The sequence below is a fragment of the Taurulus bubalis genome (genome assembly GCF_910589615.1).
Source record: "Taurulus bubalis genome assembly, chromosome: 2".
Taxonomy (NCBI): Eukaryota; Metazoa; Chordata; class Actinopteri; order Perciformes; family Cottidae; genus Taurulus; species Taurulus bubalis.
In genome coordinates, this window is record NC_136590.1 from 8,680,249 (window position 1) to 8,704,460 (window position 24,212).

General features: G+C 43.7%; 1 protein-coding gene across 1 annotated transcript in view; it reads left to right on the forward strand.

Moving 5' to 3' along the window:
* Positions 1–24,212, forward strand: part of adam12a (ADAM metallopeptidase domain 12a) — a gene marked incomplete at its 5' end in the record, with an annotated part of 66,100 nt that overhangs the window by 40,801 nt on the left and 1,087 nt on the right. The window contains 15 exons of the mRNA XM_079214518.1: positions 2,808–2,873; positions 3,389–3,460; positions 3,997–4,166; positions 4,797–4,881; positions 6,821–6,969; positions 13,307–13,484; positions 15,365–15,454; positions 15,612–15,807; positions 15,904–16,012; positions 16,985–17,183; positions 18,767–18,844; positions 19,963–20,071; positions 20,679–20,814; positions 21,031–21,145; positions 22,286–22,528. Of these exons, the coding sequence (XP_079070644.1) occupies positions 2,808–2,873; positions 3,389–3,460; positions 3,997–4,166; positions 4,797–4,881; positions 6,821–6,969; positions 13,307–13,484; positions 15,365–15,454; positions 15,612–15,807; positions 15,904–16,012; positions 16,985–17,183; positions 18,767–18,844; positions 19,963–20,071; positions 20,679–20,814; positions 21,031–21,145; positions 22,286–22,528 (1,995 nt within the window). The remainder of the gene's footprint in view (positions 1–2,807; positions 2,874–3,388; positions 3,461–3,996; positions 4,167–4,796; positions 4,882–6,820; positions 6,970–13,306; positions 13,485–15,364; positions 15,455–15,611; positions 15,808–15,903; positions 16,013–16,984; positions 17,184–18,766; positions 18,845–19,962; positions 20,072–20,678; positions 20,815–21,030; positions 21,146–22,285; positions 22,529–24,212) is intronic.

Genomic DNA, 24,212 nt, shown 5'->3' on the forward strand with positions numbered 1-24,212 from the left:
TTTTGAACTGATTTGTATTGTAGCAATTGTTTAATCATTTCATTAAGGGCATGTTGAGATTGAGTGTGTTCTGGGGACGCAGGCCAAACATATGGCCGTGCTGGCTAAAGCATCGTGCCCTATCACAGGGTTCATTTTTTTAGATATTCATGCAGTCATAGGGGGTTTTCTGATGTTTTTACAGTTTTGTTTTTATTCCTGCTGGTGATTATAGCACTGGCTTCAATGGCAAGCTTTGTCTTCAGTGTTAAGAGGGCTGCAAAGATTCAGCGTGTGAAGAAATGAAGAAAGTGAAGAAGTGAAGAAATCCGGCAACAGAACAGCAGAAGTTTCCAGCTGACAGAAACAGGGGGGGGATATTTGATCTAACACTGTAATCCCACAGGTGATTACAAACATGAAAACAGATAATATAATGATGGATATGTGTCTCGTTGGTAGCATAGTTCCACAAGAAAAAGTGAGAATATAAAGTCTGGTTGGCCGCACTCGGTGGCATACAAGCAAGCTCAAAAGGGCGCCGAGGTGTACTGCTGCCGCTTTGATAAGCCACGATGCGGCCTGCTCGAGGGTCTAAAGATAAAGCTGTGTGTTGGCAGAGTGCCCCTGGATGATGAGAGTCAGATGGGGCAGAGTAGGGGAGAGAGGTATGATATCGAGATGACAGGAACCGCACGGCAACAACACAAGTTCCTGCAAATCTCTTTTGCCGTCCAAGATGTCAGACCTGAACTACTCATGTAATGGCATTTTGTGAGTGTCTTGTCTGCCATGGAAAAATAATATTGGGGCGAAAAAGATCATTTCTGAAGTGGACTTTAATACATATGGATTGAAAGAACTCCGAACCGTTGGATGCCAGCCTAAACTGTGGACGATGAAGATAATCTAATCACAAAGCTCCATTATACGGTTTCCATCTTCATCCACACCTGAGCCAGCTCCATTTGCTTAATGAAGACAATGAGGCCATGTGCTTGAAAGTTCCACTAAGCTGCTCTTTGTTCCCCCATTTTTTTAAATAATGCTGGCCTCTTTCTTCACCTTAATTCTCTGATATTGAAGCATAAGTGGTGTGTAGAACAGGAACTGAGGAAAGAAGAGGAAGAATATTGTTTCATTTGTGTGAAATTGAGAATTTTTGTTGGAAATATTTGACAATATATTAATAGTCTTCTTCTTTTATACACTTTGACGGAATTGAATGCGTCACCGAGTGTTTTCCAGTGGTAGTTTCGGTATTATAGCGACAAAGAAAATGCCTCATAAATTCACATCTACACCTCTAACTCATAGAGTAACAGTGGCTGCTCTTCTTCGCTGAGTTGATTGAACATTGTGCTCGCATGTGTGCCTCCTTTCCATTGGCCTCACAGAGACTTGGTAATCACCATGGGCTGCATTGAGAGCACACTTGCCCATCCTGGCTTATCTATGGAGGAGGCAAGATAAGAGCAGAGAGGATCCAGGCTGCCAGGCCAGCACGGATAAAGAGGCTCAGGTTGAAAGTGGGCCATAGTGCGAAGGCAGAACACTTAGCCAGCAGGATGGTATAGGATCTGTGTGCGCGCGTGTGTGTGTGTGTGCAAAGACTGAGTGTGTGTGCTTGTGTGTGTGCAGGTGAGACCAACACTAGCTCATGTGGTGCAAGTGAGTTGCTGCCCACACACAGCATGAGATCAGTATCTGCTCCATGGCCAGGGGTTGTATTTGTCCTGTTTTGGATCGCCCCTCTTTTTGACTATTTCCTCTATAAGTTGTTTCAATTGTTTCCAATTTTGTAATTTATTTATTTATTGACATGCATAGTTAGATGGCAATCTCAGTCTGTGTGTGAGTTGGTTGAGACATTCATTCTTTCATTCATTCATTCTTCCAGCGCCATCATCAGGTCAAAATCATAACTTGTCAAGTGTTTGGTTTATGACCACACGCCTGAATAAAACAAAAGACATTTCTATCATCCTCAGCTGTTCTTTGCATTTAGCACTAATTTGCAAACGTGAGCATGCAAACACTCTTAAATAAGGCGGTGCATATGAAAGCCAATATACTTTAACTCTCAGAATGTTTGCATTGCCATTGCTAACATGTTAGCATTTGATTACAGCCTCACTGATTACAGCTGTTATTTGTATTATTGTTTTTTGCTTGACGTGTAATACAATCTTTGACCACATCACAATATGTAAACTCCAAATTAGACTCTTGAGTGTTGAGTTTGCTACTTTTTGGACATATGCTCACTTGCCCCTTTGTGTGCTGATAGAGTCCCTGTGCAGTTGTCACATAAATCAACATTGAGCATATCACATGCTCTTTGAATATTAGAAAGAAAGCAGAGGGTAGTGTTTTATACTGTGCACTGCCAACAGTGCAGGCAGCATTGTCCAAAAACAGTGATTTATTAGTTAATATCCTGATCCCTGTGAGAGTGTTATCGCAGGTACGTGTGACCTTAGCAGCTCTTAGTGGGTCAGACTTGAAGCGAAGCCGATTGCTTTGTGCTGATGCCGCTCCTGCCGCCTTTTGTGGAGAGTGTAGTTCAGGTTAAAAGCCATATTGAGTGGCAACTGACTAAATTAAAATAAAGGCTGCCCTTTCCAGAAAGCTGTGGTTAAGTGTATCCTCCTAATGTCCCTTCTTCTTCTTCTCTCTCTCAACTCCCTCCTCCTCCTCAATTTCTCTTCATCTCTTGGTTTATCACTTTGCCATTACCACCCTCTATTTCCTCTCACTTTTACTGCCCCTTACTGCCTCGTCACCACCTATTCCCCGTCCACCCCCTTTTCACCCACCCCTTGCAGCATAAACGCCACGTCCAGACTACGACCAAGTATGTGGAGCTGATCATTGTGGCTGACAACAGAGAGGTAAGCAGAGGTCACACCGCCTCGACCTATTCACCCTTCTGCTGCCGTATCCCACAGGAAAGGGACTCAAAGGTCACATGCTTAGCTGCCCTTCGATCCCCTTGAGACACAGATAAGATGGCTCCACCTCTGAATTACACTGTTAAGTGCACTCTGAATTATCTCAAAACTCACTTAAGATCTTAAAGGGCAAAGAGAAGAAAGTGGTTCTTCCTGACATGAGACATATAGGTCAATGTCATGTGCTTTAGAGCCAAAGGAAGTGGATAAACACTGGATATAAGACAAGGTGATTGAGGTTACCTCTTTAGCCGGAGCTCCGCTATGGAGCTCTTTGATGATAGAAACTGCAGCAGAAGCGCCAGTGGAATTAACACGACACCCCAGTGAAAACATTTCCAGAGCTGACGCAGTGTTGATTTGTCCCAAATAATGCCTTTTATGAAAATAAATATTCCGTAGGGTTTTCACCTATTTTTCTCCTTGCTTTTATTCCGCTTCCTTGTGTTGTTCAGTTTCAGAAGCAAGGCAAGGACATGGAGAAGGTCAAGCAGCGACTGGCTGAGATCGCCAATTACGTGGACAAGGTAACAATCAAATCAACAGTGGGGATGTGGTGTAGGCGTGTGATTTATTAGAGGTCACAACAAGCCTGCTGAGAATTAACCGACTTGCGAGAGGAGGCTGATTGGATTATGAATGGATGATCAATTCCATAACTCGACTGAGACATTTTGTGAAGACACGCTGTGATAAAACGTGCCGTGGGTGGCTGTTCAATAAAACAGAAGCTGCAAAACATGATTTATTCATATGGAAAGTCATATGTTGATTAATGTTTAAAGGATCTGTTGAGAGCCCCTCATCATTTTTAAGCGAGTATTTGTGTAATATTCCTGTTTAAAAGGACCAGTGTGTAGGATTCTGGGGGATTTATTGGCAGACATGGAATATAATATTCACGACTAATTTTTAATTTGTGTATAATCACTTGAAACTACACAATGTTGTCTTTTCGTTAGCTTAGAATGAGCCGTGTTTTGACTGAGACACATTATAAGCCCGTAACCTAAAATCACGTCTCTCTCTCCCCTTACTTCCCCCTCCTCCCCTCAACTTTCAGTTCTACCGGGCTCTGAATATCCGTGTTGCCCTGGTGGGCCTGGAGGTATGGAGTGATGTGGACAAGTGCCCCATCACCCAGGACCCCTTCACCACCTTGCACGAGTTCCTAGACTGGAGGAAGGTCAAGCTGCTGCCCCAGAAGCCCCATGACAACGCCCAGCTAATCAGGTACATCTGCTTTTGTAGCCTACGCATGTAATAGTTGTGTTCCATTCAAAGTCATGATGAGTGGTCTTTATAGGATGTTTTGTAGTATTTAGTGTATCAGAGTTGTTGTCATTCTTCTTCTTTTGAGCTCCCCTCAGAGGGCGCACACATCTCATACGGGGATTTGATGTGCAGGTCTAGTCAGCCAATTATGTTACGAAAACACAACCTTAGCCTTTGAAATGCGAACACTAGCATCCACTACACATTTGCATTGCAACCCTATGCAGATATCAACTTGTTGCTCTACAGCCCCACTAGTGGTCAAAAGCTCTCCCGCCGACTTTTACATTGGCAGTTGAAGTATTGATGATGTGAACGCCTGATCCTCCGGATTTAGACTGTGGGTATAAGTCTGCCCTTGGCTGTGTATCTCACGCAGCATATCTCCCCGCCTTCCGATATCTATTTTGCAAGGGCAGGACAACTGGGACTGGTTTAGAGAAATACAAACAATCCAAAGCGTTCTTTCCTCTACCAATATGATAATGTGTGCAGCCAGACCTTTCCTCGGCGCTGACGCAGCGCTGTGGAAATTGGTCCTGCTAGGCGAGACTAATGATGTGATGACCTCTGTTTTCTCCCCCGTAGTGGGGTCTATTTCCAGGGCACCACCATTGGTATGGCACCCATCATGAGCATGTGCACAGCAGAGCAGTCGGGAGGAATTGTCATGGTATGTAGACCAATGTGCCACAGAATGTACGCATGCTCAAATGTCTTTAATCCATCCTAAAGGAGTACCAAAGACATAGCTGGTGTGTCTCTGACTTTCAGAAAGGAGACGGGACTTATTTTATAATATCCTTCCTCCTGCCCCTCGTTCTTTGCCTGACTCTCCCCCTCCCTCCTGTCTGACATAATACTCTCATATTTCTCCCCTGAGTCTCTTGTGTAAGAGTTGAGCTAAGGATTCCAGAGTTGATATTAAGTTGTATTAACTTCAGGGCACACACATCATCGAGTTTTTTTTTTTTGTCCAGACAGGCCTAGCTGGTATGCATAGTACCCTCCACTTAGTGCTGATAAATCAGAGTGTGTATCGATTACACGAGTGGAAACCGCTACTTCCTAATGAGGTGCAACAAATGAGAGAATTCAAGGGTACAGCATATCCCCACCTGAATGAAAAAGTAAGGGCATGCCGTAAATGATCACCCATTACAGAACTGCAACCCTATACTATGTGCTGAAGTCATGTCGTATTAGGGCAAGCCATGCTATTATTTTATACTCTATGTCTCTGATTGGCTGTTTGTCTTGAGGCCTGTCTGGCTGGTGGTAAGGTTTACAGCTATAGTCCCCAGATGGTTCTTTACTCCTGTCCTCCCAGTTGGTTAAGTCAGGACTTGGCCATTATGATAGAGCTCTACATATGAGTATAGGTCAAAGACATAAAGGATTAGCCTCCAACCGCAGACTCTTCTGCTTGGTAAATCACGACCCCCTTGTCTCAGTTGTCTCCCTTCGTTTACAAAGTACCTTTGAACTCATTAGCCAACTTCCCCTATGGGTCTCATTGTTATGTTTCTATGCAGTAAAATCGTATACATCCATCCCCAAACCATCTGGTCGATATATTTACCAGCCCCGAATGCTACATTCATTTCATTGGTGTGGCGAAACAGGACACAGTGGCATGCAGTAAGCACTTCAGCGAAGGTGTCTTTGCTGTCCCAGGAAACAGAATCAGAGAGTTTTCTTTGCATGAATCCGGGCTGCGCAGCGGGGAGTGCAGATAGCTGATGACCGTTACTCTCAAAAGCCCCCAGCAGAGCACTTCATCAGTGTGAGCTGGACTTGCACAGCGCTCCTGAATAATGCACAAGGACTGAAGACTCCAGAGGCTCTGACGCACAGCGCTACAGCATCCACGGAGAGCTGATAGCGGACTGCCGCTACATTATTTATCCGGCCTCGTCCTGTGCTCATGTTTTACACACCTTGCAGGTAACAGCGGCACCTCGGCCAGCAAAGCTCTTCCTCTCTGTCAGTGCAGCTTCATCTTCACTGTGCATCCTCTCGCACTGTCTGTTTTTCATTTCTGTTATCTCTGCTGGCTGTGGGATTTGCACGCTGTCCTTTTGAGAGTTTTTCTCTGTCTTTCTGACCTTTTTGCTGGTTTCCCTCTGAGGAGTGTCCATGTCTTTGTGTGCGTGGATGAGGCGCCACATCTGGCTGTGTCAAAGCAAGCTGAAGGTGACGGCCCGCAGTCTTCTGTTTCATTTCTCGTTGGAGTGCGACAGCGTCGAGCAGAGGAAACCCTCTGATGAGCACAGATCCAACAGCATTGTTTGTTTAGTCTTTGCAATATGCAATTACACTCACTTGTTTTGAGTAATGTTTCTCCAGTCGGTCCTGTTGGGAACAACAATTTGGCTAGCATTACATGTTTTATTATTTGTTATTTTCCTCAGAGTATGTAATCAGAAAGGTCTGTTTTTAATTAGCTGCAACGGAACTGAACCCATTTTATTATAAGGCGTTGTTTGTCTCGCTTAGAATATACTTGATGAATCAGATTCATAAAAGAAAAGAGGTCTTGGATGAAATATTAGTGAGAGGCAATGCCAAGTTCAGTTTCTGCATGATTGATGTTTTTCTTTTCTTCGCAGGACCATTCGGACAACCCCCTCGGCGCTGCAGTCACGCTGGCCCACGAGCTCGGACACAACTTTGGAATGAACCATGACACCCCAGAGAGGGGGTGTGGCTGCAGGGTGACCGTGGATCGCGGAGGCTGCATCATGACTCCGTCCACGGGGTGAGTCACTGATTCTATCCTGACAATTAAGAGTCAATAGATCTTCAAGATAGCTGACTCTGCACTGCAATGCACATTATTGGGGGAGTTTAATTTCAGCCAGTCGGCCTTCATCAGCCTTAGGACATCTGCTATCATTCACAGCTGCAGCGCACTCCAGCGAAGCCGCTTTTGGTTCAACTTTTCAAATGACGTCCTCCTCCAAAACTATCTGAAATTCATCATCATGATGTCAAGCCTTCATTAAATTTGCATTAATCCAGTCACTTATTAAATACAGTGAGTGTCGCTCTAAAGAGCCCAGATTGTGATCATATGTAAACATTATTCCACATGGTCTCCATTTATAATGTATTGTCTATAAAGCAAATAATGCCGTTGAACTGCTGGGCCGTTGGGTTTATGGCAGATTAAACTGCTGCGCTAATGCCCTGAGATAATATGGCTCATTCTGAATGGGAAGCCAATGGTTCAGTGGCAGTGCATGGCCACAAAATGACAGTTTTACTTTTCCTGACACATTCTCAAATAGCCTAAAAGAAAGTGCATACATGTCTATTGGCTAAGTGTGTATCTAACAGCATTTCACGATAGAGCTTTAGTTGTTGTGTAGTTGTCACTATGGATTGTAATGTCTAACATCTTGTAGCAGACGAGCAGATGATAGGGATGTTTTTGGTGGAAACATTGGGTATTAGTTCCAGCTCAAAGTCTAGTGGTCTGTGGGAGCCTCAGATTGGGGTTTGTGCTGGAAACATCCCTTTGTATTTGGTTTGGATCAGATCCATGAAAAACAGGGTAACACTATTCTTGATTTTAGGCTCATAAAGCAACACAGCAGCAAGATGTATATGTATATTTAACCCTGATTGAGGGTATCCCTGGTCAAGGACGTTATCCTAAAATTGGCAACAAAATGGACACATCTTGCAAGTAATACTTGTTTCCATCTTTCTCTGCTGGCGCTCTCCCTTTCTTCCTTCTTCACAGCCAGTTAGAGTTTTTCTATTCTTTGACATACATGCAACTTTAATGTTGGAAAATCTCTCTGCAAGTCCTAATAAATAGTTAAATACCTCTGAAAACTGTCTGTTATACAGTCTTTTATGTAGGGAAAACTCACCTCTCCCTCAAAAGTCATACGCAGCAGTGACGAACTTGAATAAGAATGTAGTAAGAAATATAAAAGACGTAAATATTTAGTTTTTGTTCTGCTTTCCACAGAGGACATTCTTTTTTTCATTCCATCTGACAAAAGAAAGAAATGATCTTGGATTCAAAATAATCCCTTCTACACCTCCTTATTGCTCCATATTTAATCCAAGATTAAAGAAGCAATACATTTGAGTAAGGATGTTTAGGAACTCTGAATTGCCTCATTCTGCTTCCTCAGTTAATTCTAGGTCAGCGCCATACACTCTGCCTGAGGCGGTACTACATCTCCCATGAGTCCTGCTCAAGCCCCTCGTAGCTCCACGCTTTATAATGCCGTGTGGCCACACACATGGAATCTGCTGCAACCACGAATGTTGTCCATCCAGCTCCAGTTATTTGTTTATACCATTGACTGTCGTGTTTTTCTTGGCCGGCGACCAGCTCTTTTCAAAGCACAATGTGATCATACAGAATGCCTCTTCACAATGCCAGAAGTTAGATGACTTGGTACAAAAGCCCCACTGATTACCAAGCCCTGTATTCAATAACTGAAAGTACTGGCAAAACCTGACAACACTCACTCAGTATGGAGCACCTATAGCTTTGTTTTTGCTGTTTTGATTGATCTTTCATTTTAATCAAATAGAGTGCATGAAGGTCTTCATTGTCGCGGATATTTATAGACTGTGACCCATCAAGGTATCTGCTAGCCTTGCTGCTGGAGATAATGGGATCCAGTTCATCATGATTATGCTGGGGGGTCAGGGGTAGGTGGTGGTGGGGGGGCAGTAAAACTACAAGCTGACCCAGTGCCAGCTGCACATCTGCACACAGCACTGCTTGTTTCCTGCTCACATTGGTCACGGCCAGTTGTCGCGTCCCCCTCCCGTCCATCCCACTATCCCCCCCATTAGCTTTAAATGAGAACAGGCTGGTGTCTCCATTCTTTGAGATTATATCACACAGGAACACAAATACACCAACTGAGCTGCTGCTGGTTACTCCATGGACAGAGGGACATACATATGAGCACAAACGTACATTTTGCATCTCAAAGATTAAAACAGGAACTCCTCAGGGTTCTGTGCTCGGTCCATTTCTGTTTTTTTCCTCACTGTCAGGGTACAACTTGCATTCTGACCGAAGCACAATTTGGCTACAAAGAAATTTGCACCAAAGGTTTTGAAAAAATACTTTGAAATTATTTGAAGGAGCTGGTTTCCAAATGTATATCAAACTATTTATTCATCTGGTTGAACCATTTCCTCAATTTGCACAAAAAGTCGTGAAAATGTTGCAGCATTTACGCAGCGTGGGTTGGTTATTTACTTTGTAATCAAAATGTATTTAATTATAAAGCACTATATTATATATGTTCCTATGAAAATAAACGTATAGTCACTTGCCATCTAAGTCAGTCACACAAACTGAGACTTTGATGGACAGAAAGACGACAAGATACATTATTAAGACAGGGTTCATTCACACTTGGGTCAAGCCCTGAAGTAAGATGATGACTGCTGGGAGTGAGATTGATACATTTCCCTCGTCATAAAATAATCAGGAATCACAGAAAGTGAGTCGAAGTCCACGGGGTGCCACAGAAATGTGACCCGTGCCCCACTGAAGAACAGGAACTCTCTAGTATGCCTTGTTTAATTGGGTCCATAGGGAAATCAATGTGAGAATGCTCTTCAGTATCTACAGCGTGGGCCAGACTGCCAGGCACCAAAGGCCACAGCAGATCAGATCACCTCATGTCATCACCCAGAGCTAGGCTCTACATGCTCAAACAAAGCCATCAAATTTATATTAAATGTGTAGCGCAGTGACTGTGGTTTCGAATTACTTAAGCAAGTATGAAATATGTGTCATAGTTACAGTTGTCCCATTCAGATTTGAACTCACTTTTATTCGTGCCAGAAAATCAAGGTTTTCCAAAATGTAATAAAAGTGTGATAGCAGAATGTAGATAGGGTCACACTTGCCGATTTTTCACTCAAAAATGTTCTAAAGGGCGGCGGAAAATGTTTTTGCAGATGTGTCATTGGAAAGGCCAGCAGATCTGATTCACAGCCTGATCAGTGTTTTGTGGCTGAAACGATGTGACATACGCTGGCTGTGTGCTGGGTGGGTTTACCCAGAGTTCTGTGTGATCTGAACCACAAGGACAGACCGGCTAGAGGAGAGAGACCTGCCCAGCTACATTTGGGTTAAAGTGCTTTGTGTAACAATGTGCTATTTTGCCTTAAGAGTATTCTAAGCGCTAGCGAAATAGGTTTGGACTTATGATCATAGTCTGCATCAAAATGATATATAAACCACGACTTTCATGTGTTCGTCAAGCACATCTCTTGGCAGAAATGGAAAATAATATCAATAGGGATGTTTTATTTTGTGTATATTCACCTGAAAATAAGAACCATTGTGCTTTTGTTACCTTCAAAAGAGCCGTTTATATCCTCTTCAGGGAGTCCGCAGTGCACCGCCATGTTTCTACAGTAGCCCAGAATGAATCTCTGCTTTTCCGGATCTCTGGCCATCTTTCAATTTGACATGGTCGTTCAGACAAACAGCAGGTCAATGCAAAGTAGATACTGAAGAAAAGAAACGGAGCCAATATATAATACGTTTTGGTTGTCAACGTCCGATTCCCTTTAATCCTTTTTGTATGTCTTTACTGAAAACGTATTGTCTTACTCTCCACAAATATCTGGGTTACCTGTCACAGTTCATCTACCCCCTGGTCAAAGCGGAGACATTTCCAGCACTGTAGCATTATCACAGTGTGTGGCAGATCATAGGAGTCTGTAATAGGTCTGGGAATGCTTCCTTATCACCGGACCTCCCACAGATCCATTAAATCTTTTTGTGGCCACAGTGATTGCTTTGTACACTCTATCAACCATCAACTGCAGTACCTCTGAAGCTCAGGAGCAAACTGTCAAACACTGTAGGTTAGAGATGAACAAAAGAACACGGAGAACAGAGAAGAATTGATCCCGTAATGGAACTGGAGCAGAAAACAATGCAGCAGTATGAGACAGAACAAAGAGCAGTCATAGAGACCAGGCAGAGGTGAGCTAGACTCATCCTTTGTGAAGCCGGAAACAGGATGAGAACCAGCGCAGCCTTTTCTTTTGAGGTGGTGGCCCAGATGCCCATGGGATGAGCGGCTGTCTAGAGTGTCTTTAGTTCGCCATGAGCTCCAGATGTGCCCACCGTGAATTGGTCCTGGCACTGCTTTATATTTGCCCGAGGGCCGGCAGCTGCTAAATGCCATCCACTGTAATTCCTCGGTGCCCCTGCCTTTTTCACGGCCATTACTCCTCCTCCCACCCCCACACACACCATTGCAGCGTTGAGAGAGGAAAATCAACAACAGCAGTTGCTAAGGAAGTGGTCTGCCTGTTGAACAGCAGCCTTGACAGCTGTTCGTCATAGCAGGATTCCCTGAGGTGCTCCTTAGGGAGGAAGGGGAAAAGAGGGCGCAATAATGGCTGTTGTTACAGCTTTCCTTTTTGCGCTTTCCTTTTGCCATTTCATGTCATTATAAATCCACTCTGATCTTTTGCTTTAATCCAGAGAGTGCGGAGATCTGCTGAGGGGTACCCCACTTTCACCTAACACAACCTCGGGATAGTATTGACGTTACAGAGCAGCGAGTTGTGTGTGTTTGTGGAGGGGGGTCAGCAGCACGAGCTGATGTAAGCCGCCTCCACACATGACAGGAATCAAAGGAAAGCCGAGAATGAGGTCACGTCAAAACATTCATTGAGTGTCATGACATATTTCGAGGCGTATTAGTTGAGAAACCCAATCAGAGAAAAAATGTTTGAAAGACTTGTCGACATTGAGCTACATAGAAGTGGCTCCTTGTCTGAGATGAAAAACTGAAAGGGCTTATTTTACAGCTTCAGTGTCAGTACTGCCAATGGGTCTGACCTCAAGGCTCAGCCGTAGAGCTCGACAACTCCACCACGCTTTAAAACTCATATACCGCTCATAGAAACACATCAATGAGCTGCATCCTTTGTGCTGCCAAGGACACTTTTATGACATAGCCCTGCTACCTCTTGATGCCATAGCAGCTCATGCTGTGTATGAATTTGCCTTGTGCAAGGTCCTCTTGAAATATGCTTAACAAATTGGTATTATCAACTGTCACATGTTTGCTGTAGTTTCAATTACTTAAATGTTCAATATCAGAAACACTTCCCAAGCTAACTTGACAATTTCCCTTGCTGTCGTTTTCTAAAACAAATGCAGGATGTACTGCATATATGGTATGTGTTTGATTCAGTCTGTAGGCAGTTTGCTTATCTCTACTTTCCTTGCTGCTCTGAAATTCAAACGCCTCTGAAATGGACACATTTGATATATTTTAGTACAAAGTACAAAGGTTTACGGGCAAACATGCGGTTTGACTGCGGCTACGTCTCCAGCTGTTGAGTGAGTCGTGCCTGTTGAAGGAAACATTTTGGCATCTAAGTTGACCTGGATCTCATCCATGCACTCATCTGTGTGCACACAAAGACACACACATATATGAGTGAGCATACTGCATACACACATTCACCCATTCTGACCTTGTTGGGCTGACTTTAATGGTCGAGGTGGAGGTATTAAAAACATTTTTTTGTTATCAAGAAACGCAGGACAAGATACAGTCTGCACATATTAATGCACACACACACACACACACACACACACACACACACACAGTTATCTAAGGCACTATATATCAGAGAAATAAAGCCACATGAGGCTTTTGGCAGACAGAGCCCTGGGCTGTGAGCTTTCCCCACAGAGAGGACCACCCTCTCTGTCCGCTCCAAAAACAATATTAAAAACACACCATCCCTGTTTCTCCAAAATTTATTGGCGTTGCAAGTCTTGCGAAGGAAGCACTTTTTGGTTTGACTTTTTATGATCCCGTCTCATAAACCATGCCTTATCAGATCTCCCTCTCTCCGCGGAGGGAGCCGTCACCGGGGCCCTGCGCTGTTCGCATGCTAATGGCGCTTCGGAGCGGTTGCCGAGCTCGAGTGGTTAATTGATTTTGTGATTAGCGGCAATTAGCACTGATTACATCAGACTGCGGAGGACCCTTGTGTGGGATCTCAATCGCCGTCCTCTCTCTCTGTCTGTGTCACTCAAAAAACATATCTTTCTCCCGCAGGTATCCGTTCCCCACAGTGTTCAGCAGCTGCAGCAAGAAGGACCTCACGGCCAGTTTCGAAAAAGGCGTTGGGATGTGCCTGTTCAACATGCCTGAGGTGAAGGTGCTCTACGGTGGGCAAAAATGTGGCAACGGCTACGTGGAGGAGGGAGAGGAGTGTGACTGTGGCGAGCTTGAGGTAAGAGCGCTATATAGACCTCCTACAATTCCTCAGCATTCTTGTTTTACGTCCCTTCTGTCAAACTTGAAATCTCTTTCTTAACTGCCAGCCATACATCATCGTTAATTATGTTTCCCACCTTTGAATAATGAAATGCGCAGATGCACTAGTGGGGGTTTCTGTAGGTTTTCTGACAGAAGCATGACACAAACCAACATTCCCCAAAGTAAAAACAAATAGCTCACCTCGGTTTTGAAAAGCTGACGGCGCAGAGCTCTCGTAACTCAAACACAGTCTTCAGAAAATGAGCTTGGGAAATATGAGTGTGAATGTATTCATTCTCTGCACTATAGAAGTGTTTGGGAAGAGGCGTGTCTGATCGCGATACAATTCACTGAGGGGAAACATCGCTGACAGCTCACCCTGTCAGCCGGTGAATTATTGAAATGAATCTGCATTGGCATGCACATACGTAATGGTGGCACACGTTGCTAACAGTGGGATGATAAAACAGTTCATCTTGATGCAGCTGACAATCAGCAGAAGCAGGATGACAATGGCAGAATTATGAAATATGAAGGAGACATCTATAATGATTTGAATTATATAATAGCCTACGTGAGAGAATGCCTCGTTGTCTCTCGTAATATGTTTTCACCTTTTATTCCCAGCGAGTCTTTTTGTGAGCCGCTCAGGCTTCAGCCAGGGTCCGGCTGAAAGTGTCCTTGTCCTTCAAAACAAAGAACTGTCATAAGCCTCGCGGGCCCGAGCCAGCAGCGATAATAAAGCTCTCCGCAGACTTGAGCGACGTCATGCCAAACCAGGCCAGATCAGAGTTCTCAGACAGCACCTCTTTCCACCATTAAAAAAGCCTCATTAAAAAGCCTGGGTCCTATTCGCCACAATCACAGGCTACTTCTTTTCAGCATGACTCCTCCGCCTCCTTTGGCCCCGGGGACCATGGGAAAGGCCCTTAATACATTTTAGGCTGAAAAGAGTTCTGGGAGGCCCGTCATGTCAGCTGTGACCCTTTCCAGCTCCGGCCAGCTACTTCCTCATGACTCTTGCTGCACTTGGCTGTACAGTATGTTCAGACCGGTGCTCAGTGGCAGGAGGAGACCATCCAGTGTCTCCCTCCGTGTGAGACCAGACATGCACAGTCATGAATGTCTCTCGACACAAGTATTGAGAAAAATGACACTTGATTCTCGAATCGTTCCTGCAATAAGTTGAGTGAGCCTTTTGTTATAGCATGTCTGGGTTTAATTCATGGCCGCTAACTCTGACCTGCGCAGAGTATTGACAATATCCTGCTGGTTGAAGCTCCTCCTTAACGTTAGGAAGCAGAAGAATGTGGCTCTTTTCAGATCCTTCTTTGTAGTCCTGTTTTAGGTTATGAATTCCTACATCAAGCTGAATAAAAAATCTAGTTTCCAGAACCTTGAATTGTGAAGTCTAATTGGGTGTATCAAATCTTTTTGGCTAATTTTAAGGTCAGGTAGCGTCTGATGTTGCGGAAACATTTTTGCTTGTTTGTTGAAGTTTAGTTTTTTCCTTGAGTGTGCCATTATTTTATTCTCTTCAAATATTTCCTTTGATTCCCTAACCATCCAGCTTCTGGTTCCAGGGGTCTAAATGAGTTTACAAGTACTCTCAGATGGAAACGTTGTTTTTAGAGAACTAGAAACTGCTGTTTCCTTTCCTGTGCCAGGTTTCTTAGTTGTTGCTGAATACAGTCCTGCTAGGGCTGCATCCTCTCTGATAACACAGTCTGAGCATTTGCTCTGAGGTGAAATATGATCTCTTTGTGCTGAGTAAATTATTCTTTGCTTTTGGCCCCCCTCACTTACATCCCGTTTCTCTGCTTGTCTTCTTTTTCCATTATTTTCCATCTGAAGGAATGTATGAATCCCTGCTGCAACGCTACTACCTGCACTCTGAAGGGGGATGCTGTCTGTGCACACGGGGAGTGCTGCCAGGACTGTCAGGTATGATGTGTTCGGATCAGCCAGCCGAGATATATATGTATATATATATTTTCTTTTTTTACAGCCATCCTCTCACAAAGCTCACCACATATTTGTCTAACCTTCCCGCTGGGTATTGTCCTAATGTCTGGTGCTTTCTGTCAACATTTGAATGTAGCTGAAGCCAGCAGGCACTCCATGCCGTGAGTCCAGTAACTCTTGTGATCTGCCTGAGTTCTGCACCGGCACCAGCCCTCACTGCCCCTCAAACGTCTACCTGCACGACGGCCACGCCTGCCACAACGTGGAAGGCTACTGTTATAACGGCATCTGCCAGACTCACGAGCAGCAATGCATCACTCTGTGGGGACAAGGTACAGTGGAAGGCGCCCCTTCGCTGGCTCGCACTGAACGGTTCAGCGACTGCCGCCAGCTTTTTGAATGTGTTTCATTGTGGGGTTTTTTTGCAGGAGCAAAGCCAGCTCCGGGCATCTGCTTTCAAAGGGTCAACTCAGCAGGAGACCCCTACGGCAACTGTGGCAAGGACTCCAAAGGCTCCTTTGCCAAATGTGAAGCACGGTAAGATCTGACAGAAACCAATGAATGCTGTAGTTACTTTACTTTATAGATCTTACATGACAGGACTGTTTCATAGATGCCAAAATCGATGTTATTGACGAGTACTGAAGCATCAAATATCAGTTAATACAGGAGTGCCTTAGTTATCAAGTGGTTACAGCGCATCCATCGTCTCTTATGTCGTACTCCTTTTCTCTCGCTCCCCCATTTCTACACTGTCCTATGTCAAATAAAGGCAAAAAGCGGCCAAACATTTAAAAATAAATTAGCTGAGCCATCAATTAATTGTTTAAAAAGCAAAAATGCTAATGTTTTTTATATATTTTTTATGTTTGAACCTCTGTTGTACAATTAATACTAAAGCTGAAAGGATTTTATACGTATTTTTATTTTGTTAAATTATTGATATCCCATATACACACAGCTGGAAAGAAAAACTAGAACTAGAAGGAAAAAAAACAGTTTGCAATATTGTCAATATGATTGTATAAGCTGCTGAAACTGAAAATAGGCCAATTTAAAAAATAAAGAAGCAAAAATGACAAACTAGTTCCATCCACTTCCCCGGTTTTTAATCATTCTAAATTGCATGATTTGGGTATTTGACTGTTTATCAGTCAGAATAAGTAATTTGAAGATGTTACATCAGGCTCTTAAAACTTGGAATGTGCTGTCCTACAAATGCAAAAAAAAAAACAGCCACATCAAATGATGGAAATACTCGTTAGCTCCAGCCCTAATTGAAGGTTACAGAGTCACCAGAGTCACTTGGTGAAATATATAATATTTCAAGTTGTGGTCTGAAAACAGCACAAATCAGCTGCCTCTTCTGCACTTTCTCTAATTGGACAGCAAGCGTGAGAGAAATAAATAGAAATAGAAAATAATTGCTTATAAACACATTTGGGAAAACCGTGACACGTTATTCAATTATCACATTGTTATTCTCCCTGTTGTTCATTCTGTTTACAGAGATGCTAAATGTGGCAAAATCCAGTGTCAAGGAGGAGCTAGCCGCCCGGTGATTGGTACCAACGCTGTTTCCATAGAGACAAACATCCCCATGCAGGAAGGAGGAAGGATACTGTGCAGAGGAACGCACGTCTACCTGGGGGACGACATGCCCGACCCCGGCCTGGTCCTGACGGGGACCAAGTGTGGAGATGGACTGGTGAGAGCTGAGGCCTGTGATGCTTAAATATATACAGCCAGTAGACACACAAACCAATGCGTTCAATGGTTCATGAGCACTGGTGGAAAGCAGTAGGCTACATTTACTCACGTACAATGTAAAGGTACTTGTACACATTCCATTTCCTGTTACTTGTTTCATTTACTCCAATACATGTATCTGTTTGTCACAGTTACAAATAATAGAATATATAAAGAAAGTAGCACTTTAGTGGCACTTACACTGTAGTTTGGCTTTCTTGAAGAAATTGTACTTTGGAGAAAAGCATCAGCTAAATGAAAATGTCATATAATGTAATGTAATATAAGTACATATAATAATAATAATAATAATAATAATAATAATAAAAGCATAACGAATACATTTGAATGAATATATCAATAAAAAACAAGAGTGTTAAAAAAGTCTAAAGTTAAATAGATTAATCTTGGTTTTGACTGTGAACTCATCTTTTTTTAACTTAAAGGACAGGTTCTTCAAACAATACTAACATTCCCATATAAAATGGCCTATTGGTTGCTGTAGTCATTCCTTTTAGTACTCGTCGTGAACATCTAAAAGAAATATAAAGACTGTATGTCTTTTTAGAACCTCTTGGTGTTTCCTGGACAGTAATTCCCTGTTGAGCACAAAGAGTGATTTTACAATGCATTTCAGCACAGAATGAGGACTGCAGATTGCGTCCTCCATCTTCCAAATTACTGCAACCCAAAACCGGTTAACTGTACATATGAGCCTGTGAGCATTATTTTTAGATTTGGCAGGCGATTTATTTATAAAGCACATTTTATTACAGAGGAACTCAATGTGCTTTACATTTGAAAGATTAATAAACAAAGAAAGAGACATAAAATGACACACTTGATTTTATTCCCTTTGAAGTGAAGCATTGAAATACCTTTCCCACAACTGCTGAATAACAATGCTAGCGATTTCTAAGACTCTCTGAAAACACAATATAGCGATGTTGCCCGAATGCTGGGAAATAAAGAGTGGAAAAAGTGATGTGGCGTGACGCGCCATGACTAAGACTTTCTAAGGAGTTCTTCAGGGTGTGTCATTTTGTCATTTCAGACTCGCACCGCCTCACAGACACTAAATCGATTGACCATTATTCAGTCTTTTTGGCATCTTTAAATGCTCATCAATTCAGACATTGGTCACCTCAATGATACAGTGGCTCCATTTAGTCTAAATTACTTCTCTATGAGCCTCCCCCCTGGAAGAGGATCCAGCCTCTGCCCTCATCTGTCGAGGGTTCTGTCATTACTCTCAGAGCCCGGTGCTGCCAAGTTCATCTCCACGTTATATATTTGGGCGTGGCGCCTTTTTAAAGGAGCCCAAAGTCCACTGTCCACATCATATAACTTTTAAAAAGCCGCCTCAACGTATTCTTGTATTATTATATTTCATGCCATGCTGTTTTCTAGCTGAAGTGGTTTGAATGAAAAGAACCCGAAAGCTGGATATTTTCTCTTTTTAAAAGATTAAAGCTTTAGAGTATAACTGAATCTGCTCTTTGAGCTCACATTGTCAATTTTTAATGTCTCTGTCTGCTTCAGATGTGTCTGAATCGTCAGTGCCAGAACGTCAGTGTCTTCGGTGTGCATGCGTGCTCGGCCAAGTGCAGCAGCCGAGGGGTGAGTCCTGCACCTTTCATCCTGGTTTAGAGATGCGAGGACCTGATGTGATGGCTGTCTCTCTCCAACCACTCCCAGTTGTTTCCCATTCCTCCCTCACACAGAAGCTCCTTTTGGCGGTAACGTGTTAAAAAAATAAGTAAAACAGTATACGGTGGGTAGGGAGCCATTACAATGCCTTGCAATCAATCATTCTGGTTGCTGAAAGGCTCAATCAATTAGATGTAATGGCTTCATTTGTGCTCCGCTTTAAATGCCATTCATCATACGCTCTGCAGTCGTCCTTGTCCCCAAAAACTGTGTTGAAATCTGAAGGCCAGGCTTTATTTGGGCTAACGCTGGGAGCAATGACACGCAGTTTGACTTTGAGCTGGGGAGCATGGATATTGGCTTTTTCTCAAATACAACCCATCAAATGTCTATGGGTGGTCCTGTTTGAGATGAAATATGTGGCTGTGTGATATTGCCCTTAAATTCACTGGTAGGTCCCAAAGGCTTTTGGCTGTGACTGGTAAAATGCCATCAAAGCTACAGAGGGAACAGTTTTCTTAAAATGAAACCTCTGCAGATATTATACGGTCATATTTGTTTGTCTAGTTTCAATTAAGACGTATCTATAAAGCTCCGAGGACTGTTTTACTCGCATGAATAAAAAGATGTTGCACCCCCGCATGTCGAGTTTAGATCAAGATGTTGCCCTCGCCTGCTCTATGTTACCAAGCTGGGGAATCCTCTTAGACGGTACCATTCCTCCTCTCTGCAGGGCAGGAAGACAAAAGAGAGAGAAGAGAGAGAAGAAAAAAAAAAAGTAGAATGAGGCAAAAATCCCTGCTGTGGTTTTTAATCTTTTCCATGTGGAGCCTTGTGGTGCTGGCTGGTGGTTAACTCTGCCTTACACCATGCAGCACATGGAGCATCCTAACGCAGTCAGATCATTAATAAACAATAGTTTTGTTAATTGATTCGTCATTTAACAACTTAAGCAAAAAGCACAGCTGCATATTTAAATATTAAAGGAGTGTGGGCAAATAGTCAAACGCAGCATAAAAAAAATGACAAGCTGATTAGTGAAGTTCTGCCTCATCTAACAGTTAATTGTCCTTTTTAATATGCTGCAGGTGTGCAACAACAACAAGAACTGTCACTGCGAGGCTCACTGGGCGCCTCCCTTCTGTGACAAGGCGGGTTTCGGAGGGAGTTTGGACAGCGGCCCCATCAGATTAGCACGTGAGTCAACTCGAGTATATTGAATGGCTTGTTTTATTCTAGCTTTATTCTCGTCATGTTATCGGTCTTTTGTCTGGAACGTATGAGTCGGATATCTGACTATCAACATCAAAAATGAATAGACAAAGTGTTAGCGCGTAATAATTATTGGACGCCTGAGTCGTCCAGTCAACACGCAGGTTGACCGTCCAAAAAACACCCCGAACAGCCGGAAGGTCGTCTCTTTAATACACCGTTTTTCGTCATGAACATCTAGCATTTAATTGGCTCTAACCCGTCTAGAAGGAGGAGAATCGTGTCCTCGTCTTTTCCCACAAGGCTGGAACGTGCAACGACCAGTCTGCTTCCCTAATGTCAGTAATCTGATAAACAGGTGCGAGTGTTGTGGTGCTGAGGCGTGTGAACCTTGAGGAACAGACCACCGGACGCTTCTCACTTCTTACAGACAATATTTGTTAAACTGACCTCGAATATCTACAGAATATGACGATTTATATTATCACAAGTCTGCAGAGATGTTGACAGATGCAGTCTGGCTGTCACGCGTCGTGCTACAAGACTTCTGTCTCTGAGACCTCCTGAGGTTTCCGTGTGTGTTTCTGAGCAGACGCTGGGAGTCTGACAGTGGGAATACTGGTGGCTCTCCTCACCGTCCTGGGAGCTGTTCTGATCGTCTGCATCAAGAGGAAAGCTCTACTGGGCCTGCTCTTCACCAGCAAAAAGAACCCAATTGAGAAGCTCAGGTGCGTTTTCAGAATATGATTTATTTAATTGACTTTCTTTTTCAATGTAACAGCATTAATAAATAGTCAAATAAATCTGTGTCCGATTCTGCTGATTGGGAACACTTTTTTTACTTATTTTGGATTTTCAGATTAGAAATACATTACCACTGTAACTGACGTGTGATCAATATAATAAAGTGTATAATTCCAGATAATTTCCTCTTTAAATTCCAGATCAGTAAGCGCTGCAATCAGCGGCCCATCGGCTCCGAACCAGCCGCCGCCATCGAGCACGGCGTCTCCGTCCCGACCGGCCCCGCCTCCGCCGCACAGCGCCGCCATCTTCAAGGTCACTTAGGTCACACGTCTACAAAACACACAGATAGACATCTCCTGCAGACGGACTTTAGTACGGTGTCTGATCCCTAACACAACGGAGGATCACCCGCCGGACAATATTCCTCCTGGAATGCCGCAGCTGTTTCGTTAGCAGAAATAGTGCTCAGCGGGATTGACGTGTGGTTTTCACACAAATGGCAGCTCATTCAAATCCAATTAAATCATCCCACTCTACGTGGACATGTGGAGGAGGTAGCGATAATGGAGTCAGTGGTGAGCAGTGTGTTCACAATACATTTCTTGTCATTAACAACTGCCTGTTAGGAGAGAAATTGATTTATCTGTCCCGTCTCTTACATGGGGAATGTTGATGCGGCGGCTTACTTGAGACAGTGCAGGATTATTTCAGTTTTTGCTGTAATGACCTGTGTGTCTACAGCACAGTATGCCTTAACTACTCCATTACTGCCCTGACATGCTCTGTAATGGGAGGAGACCTGGGATCGATTGAGTTAGGGGAGCAGAAAGAGGAGCTGTGTCAGAATTGACATTTGTTGCCACACGAGTGAGGCAATATGCTGTGCATTACCATGATATTGGTGTTTTCTGTTCGGAGCATGTGGTTTTCATTTGAGATCAACGGTAAGAGGAGAAAGGATGTAAGGCTGTTTGATGTAAGCACAGTGCAAGTGAGGTCATTTTCCAGTTGTCGGGAGCTGTGTTAAACTGCCGCATGTGTGCGCGCTTTTGTATGTGTTACATTGTGTGTTCTTGGAGCCGCGCACACATCTGGCCAGGTCTAAATACTAGGAAGACTCATATTTTGGCTCTTCTTGGTGAGAGTGTGTGTGGGCTCTTTAGCTGGGTGCACCTTTTTGAATGAGGCCAAGCGGGCGCTTGTGGCACAGTATTGGTCTTTCCCTTTGATAGGTTAGCTGAAGGGGAGTTGGGGAATAGTGAGCCGGCGGGTGTGAGCGTTTGATTTACACTTTATCTTTGACAGCATCAGGAAGAGCGTTCAGAGGAAGAGGAGGAGGTGAACATGACTGTTTCTGATCAGAAGCAGGAGGTTTCTCCTCCGTCTCTTCTTTCTGCTTTTAGATGAAGCACCCTCTTGACTGTTCTGGGTCTGCCTTTCATCTTTCTGCAGCCTCATCACCGAGGGCCAGAGGCAGCGCTCCCACCGGCCCCTTACCCGTCCCACAGCCTGCGCAGACTTCCCCAGTGCCCCCCGGTTCACCTCAGCCACCCTGTTCCTCTGTCTCTCACCCTGACCCTCTCTCCTGGCCCCGGGCTGGCGAGACCCCCGCTGCCTCCACCTCACATCCACGTCGCACCGAGGGGGGCGTCCTTTCGAAGTGCGTCCCGCCTTAACTCCTGCAGGATGGTCATGGTGAGTGAGTTCCCTGTTCCCTCACTTGGATACATTATATTTGATGATGTCACGGAATTGAATTTCTCCACTCTGTCTTAATACCCATAATACCTAACCAGGGAAATGATGTTGTTCGCTGCACCTGCAGACGGGTGTCATGATGTCAACCGTTTTCACGGTTCTTTCCCATCCTATAAAAGTATACGCATGTTGACAGTAATGTACTGTCTCGTAAAATAACGAGGTTAACCGGGGAGCTAGCGTCATCGAAGCAAGACTTCAATTCTACAATACAAACCACAGCATAAATAAGGCAAATGGAGCCAGACATGTGGAGGGGGTAGACAGAGAAGATGAAACAGCAAACTGGAGTGAGCAAGTATGTCCAAATATCACAGGGTGATATTAAATTTGCTGCCACCAATATTCCATGGAGTTTAGTTATGGCATTGCAGACTGTCAAAGTTGAGGGGAAGAGAAAGCCAGAAGTTCCTGGTATTAAATCCCTCTCACTCAGTGATTCTCAAAGACTTTTATTTGCTTTAATCCGGTTTGACTTGTACCCTGTGGGCAAGTGAGTCAGAGAGAGAGCGAGAGAGAGCGAGAGAGAGAGTGGATCCAGAAGACAGAAAGACAAAGTGATCAAGGGACAAGGGGAGGCTTGAGGGAACAAGTTGATTAATTATATATAATTAATACATTTTTAAAGGTCTTTTTCAGGCAGAAACTAAGAACATTTGCTGGTTCCAGCCTCTCAACCTTTTGGAGTTGCTGGGTTATAGTTTTATATCGTTGCAAATTGAATACCTTTTGGTTTTAGAGAGCTTGACGGAAAAAGCGAGCAATCTGAAAATGTCACCTTGGCCTGTGGAAAAATTGTGCATACATTTCCAGAAATTTTTTGGGAAAGTATCACCAACTACAAGTTAGTTGCAGCCCTTAAAGAAAGAGAAAATAAGTAGTGGACAAGATGCGGATGAAGAAATCAGCAATGAGTTCCATCCTTTAAGGACAGCAGTGAAAATGATGCCACAGGGGAGCTGAGGTCAAAGCGATGCCGCAGTGTCACGCTAATTAGAGGTGTGTTAAACAGATAATGACATTCCAGTCTTGTCCAGATTAATGGCGGGGTCACAGAGGAGGTCTGGCTTCAAAACACAAGCCTGTTCTTGAGGGACGACACGTTGTGGCATCATATAATGGCATAAAGAAATTCCATAAAGAGCCTGGCACAATTAAGACGAGATGAGAACTGTATTCATCCCACATCGGGGAAATTCACCTGTTACAGCAGCTCGAGATTAAAACGACGGAGAACAAAAGGAGATAAAAATAAGACTCAAATGAAATGACACAACATAACTATACACACAATATACACCTTTCAAGTTTCACTGATAGATGTGTTTTCATGCAATACTTACATATTGTTTAGACTATTAATCAGGGACAGTGGGCATTAATAGTCATGGTAACACTTAACTTTTGCATAATACAGAATACTTCCAGGCTTATTGTGTGCTTTGCATTCAAATAGAAACATCCGTTTAAAGAAGGAGCTCCCTGTAGTTTACCAAAATGTCTTGCCTGCCCTACACCTGTAGTGCAGCAGCTCCTGGCACCGTTTCGACTTCAGGAAGTAGATGTTCCCACTCAGCTGCTCCTATTTAATGTCAACGTGTGAAACTGAAAGTGACGCCTG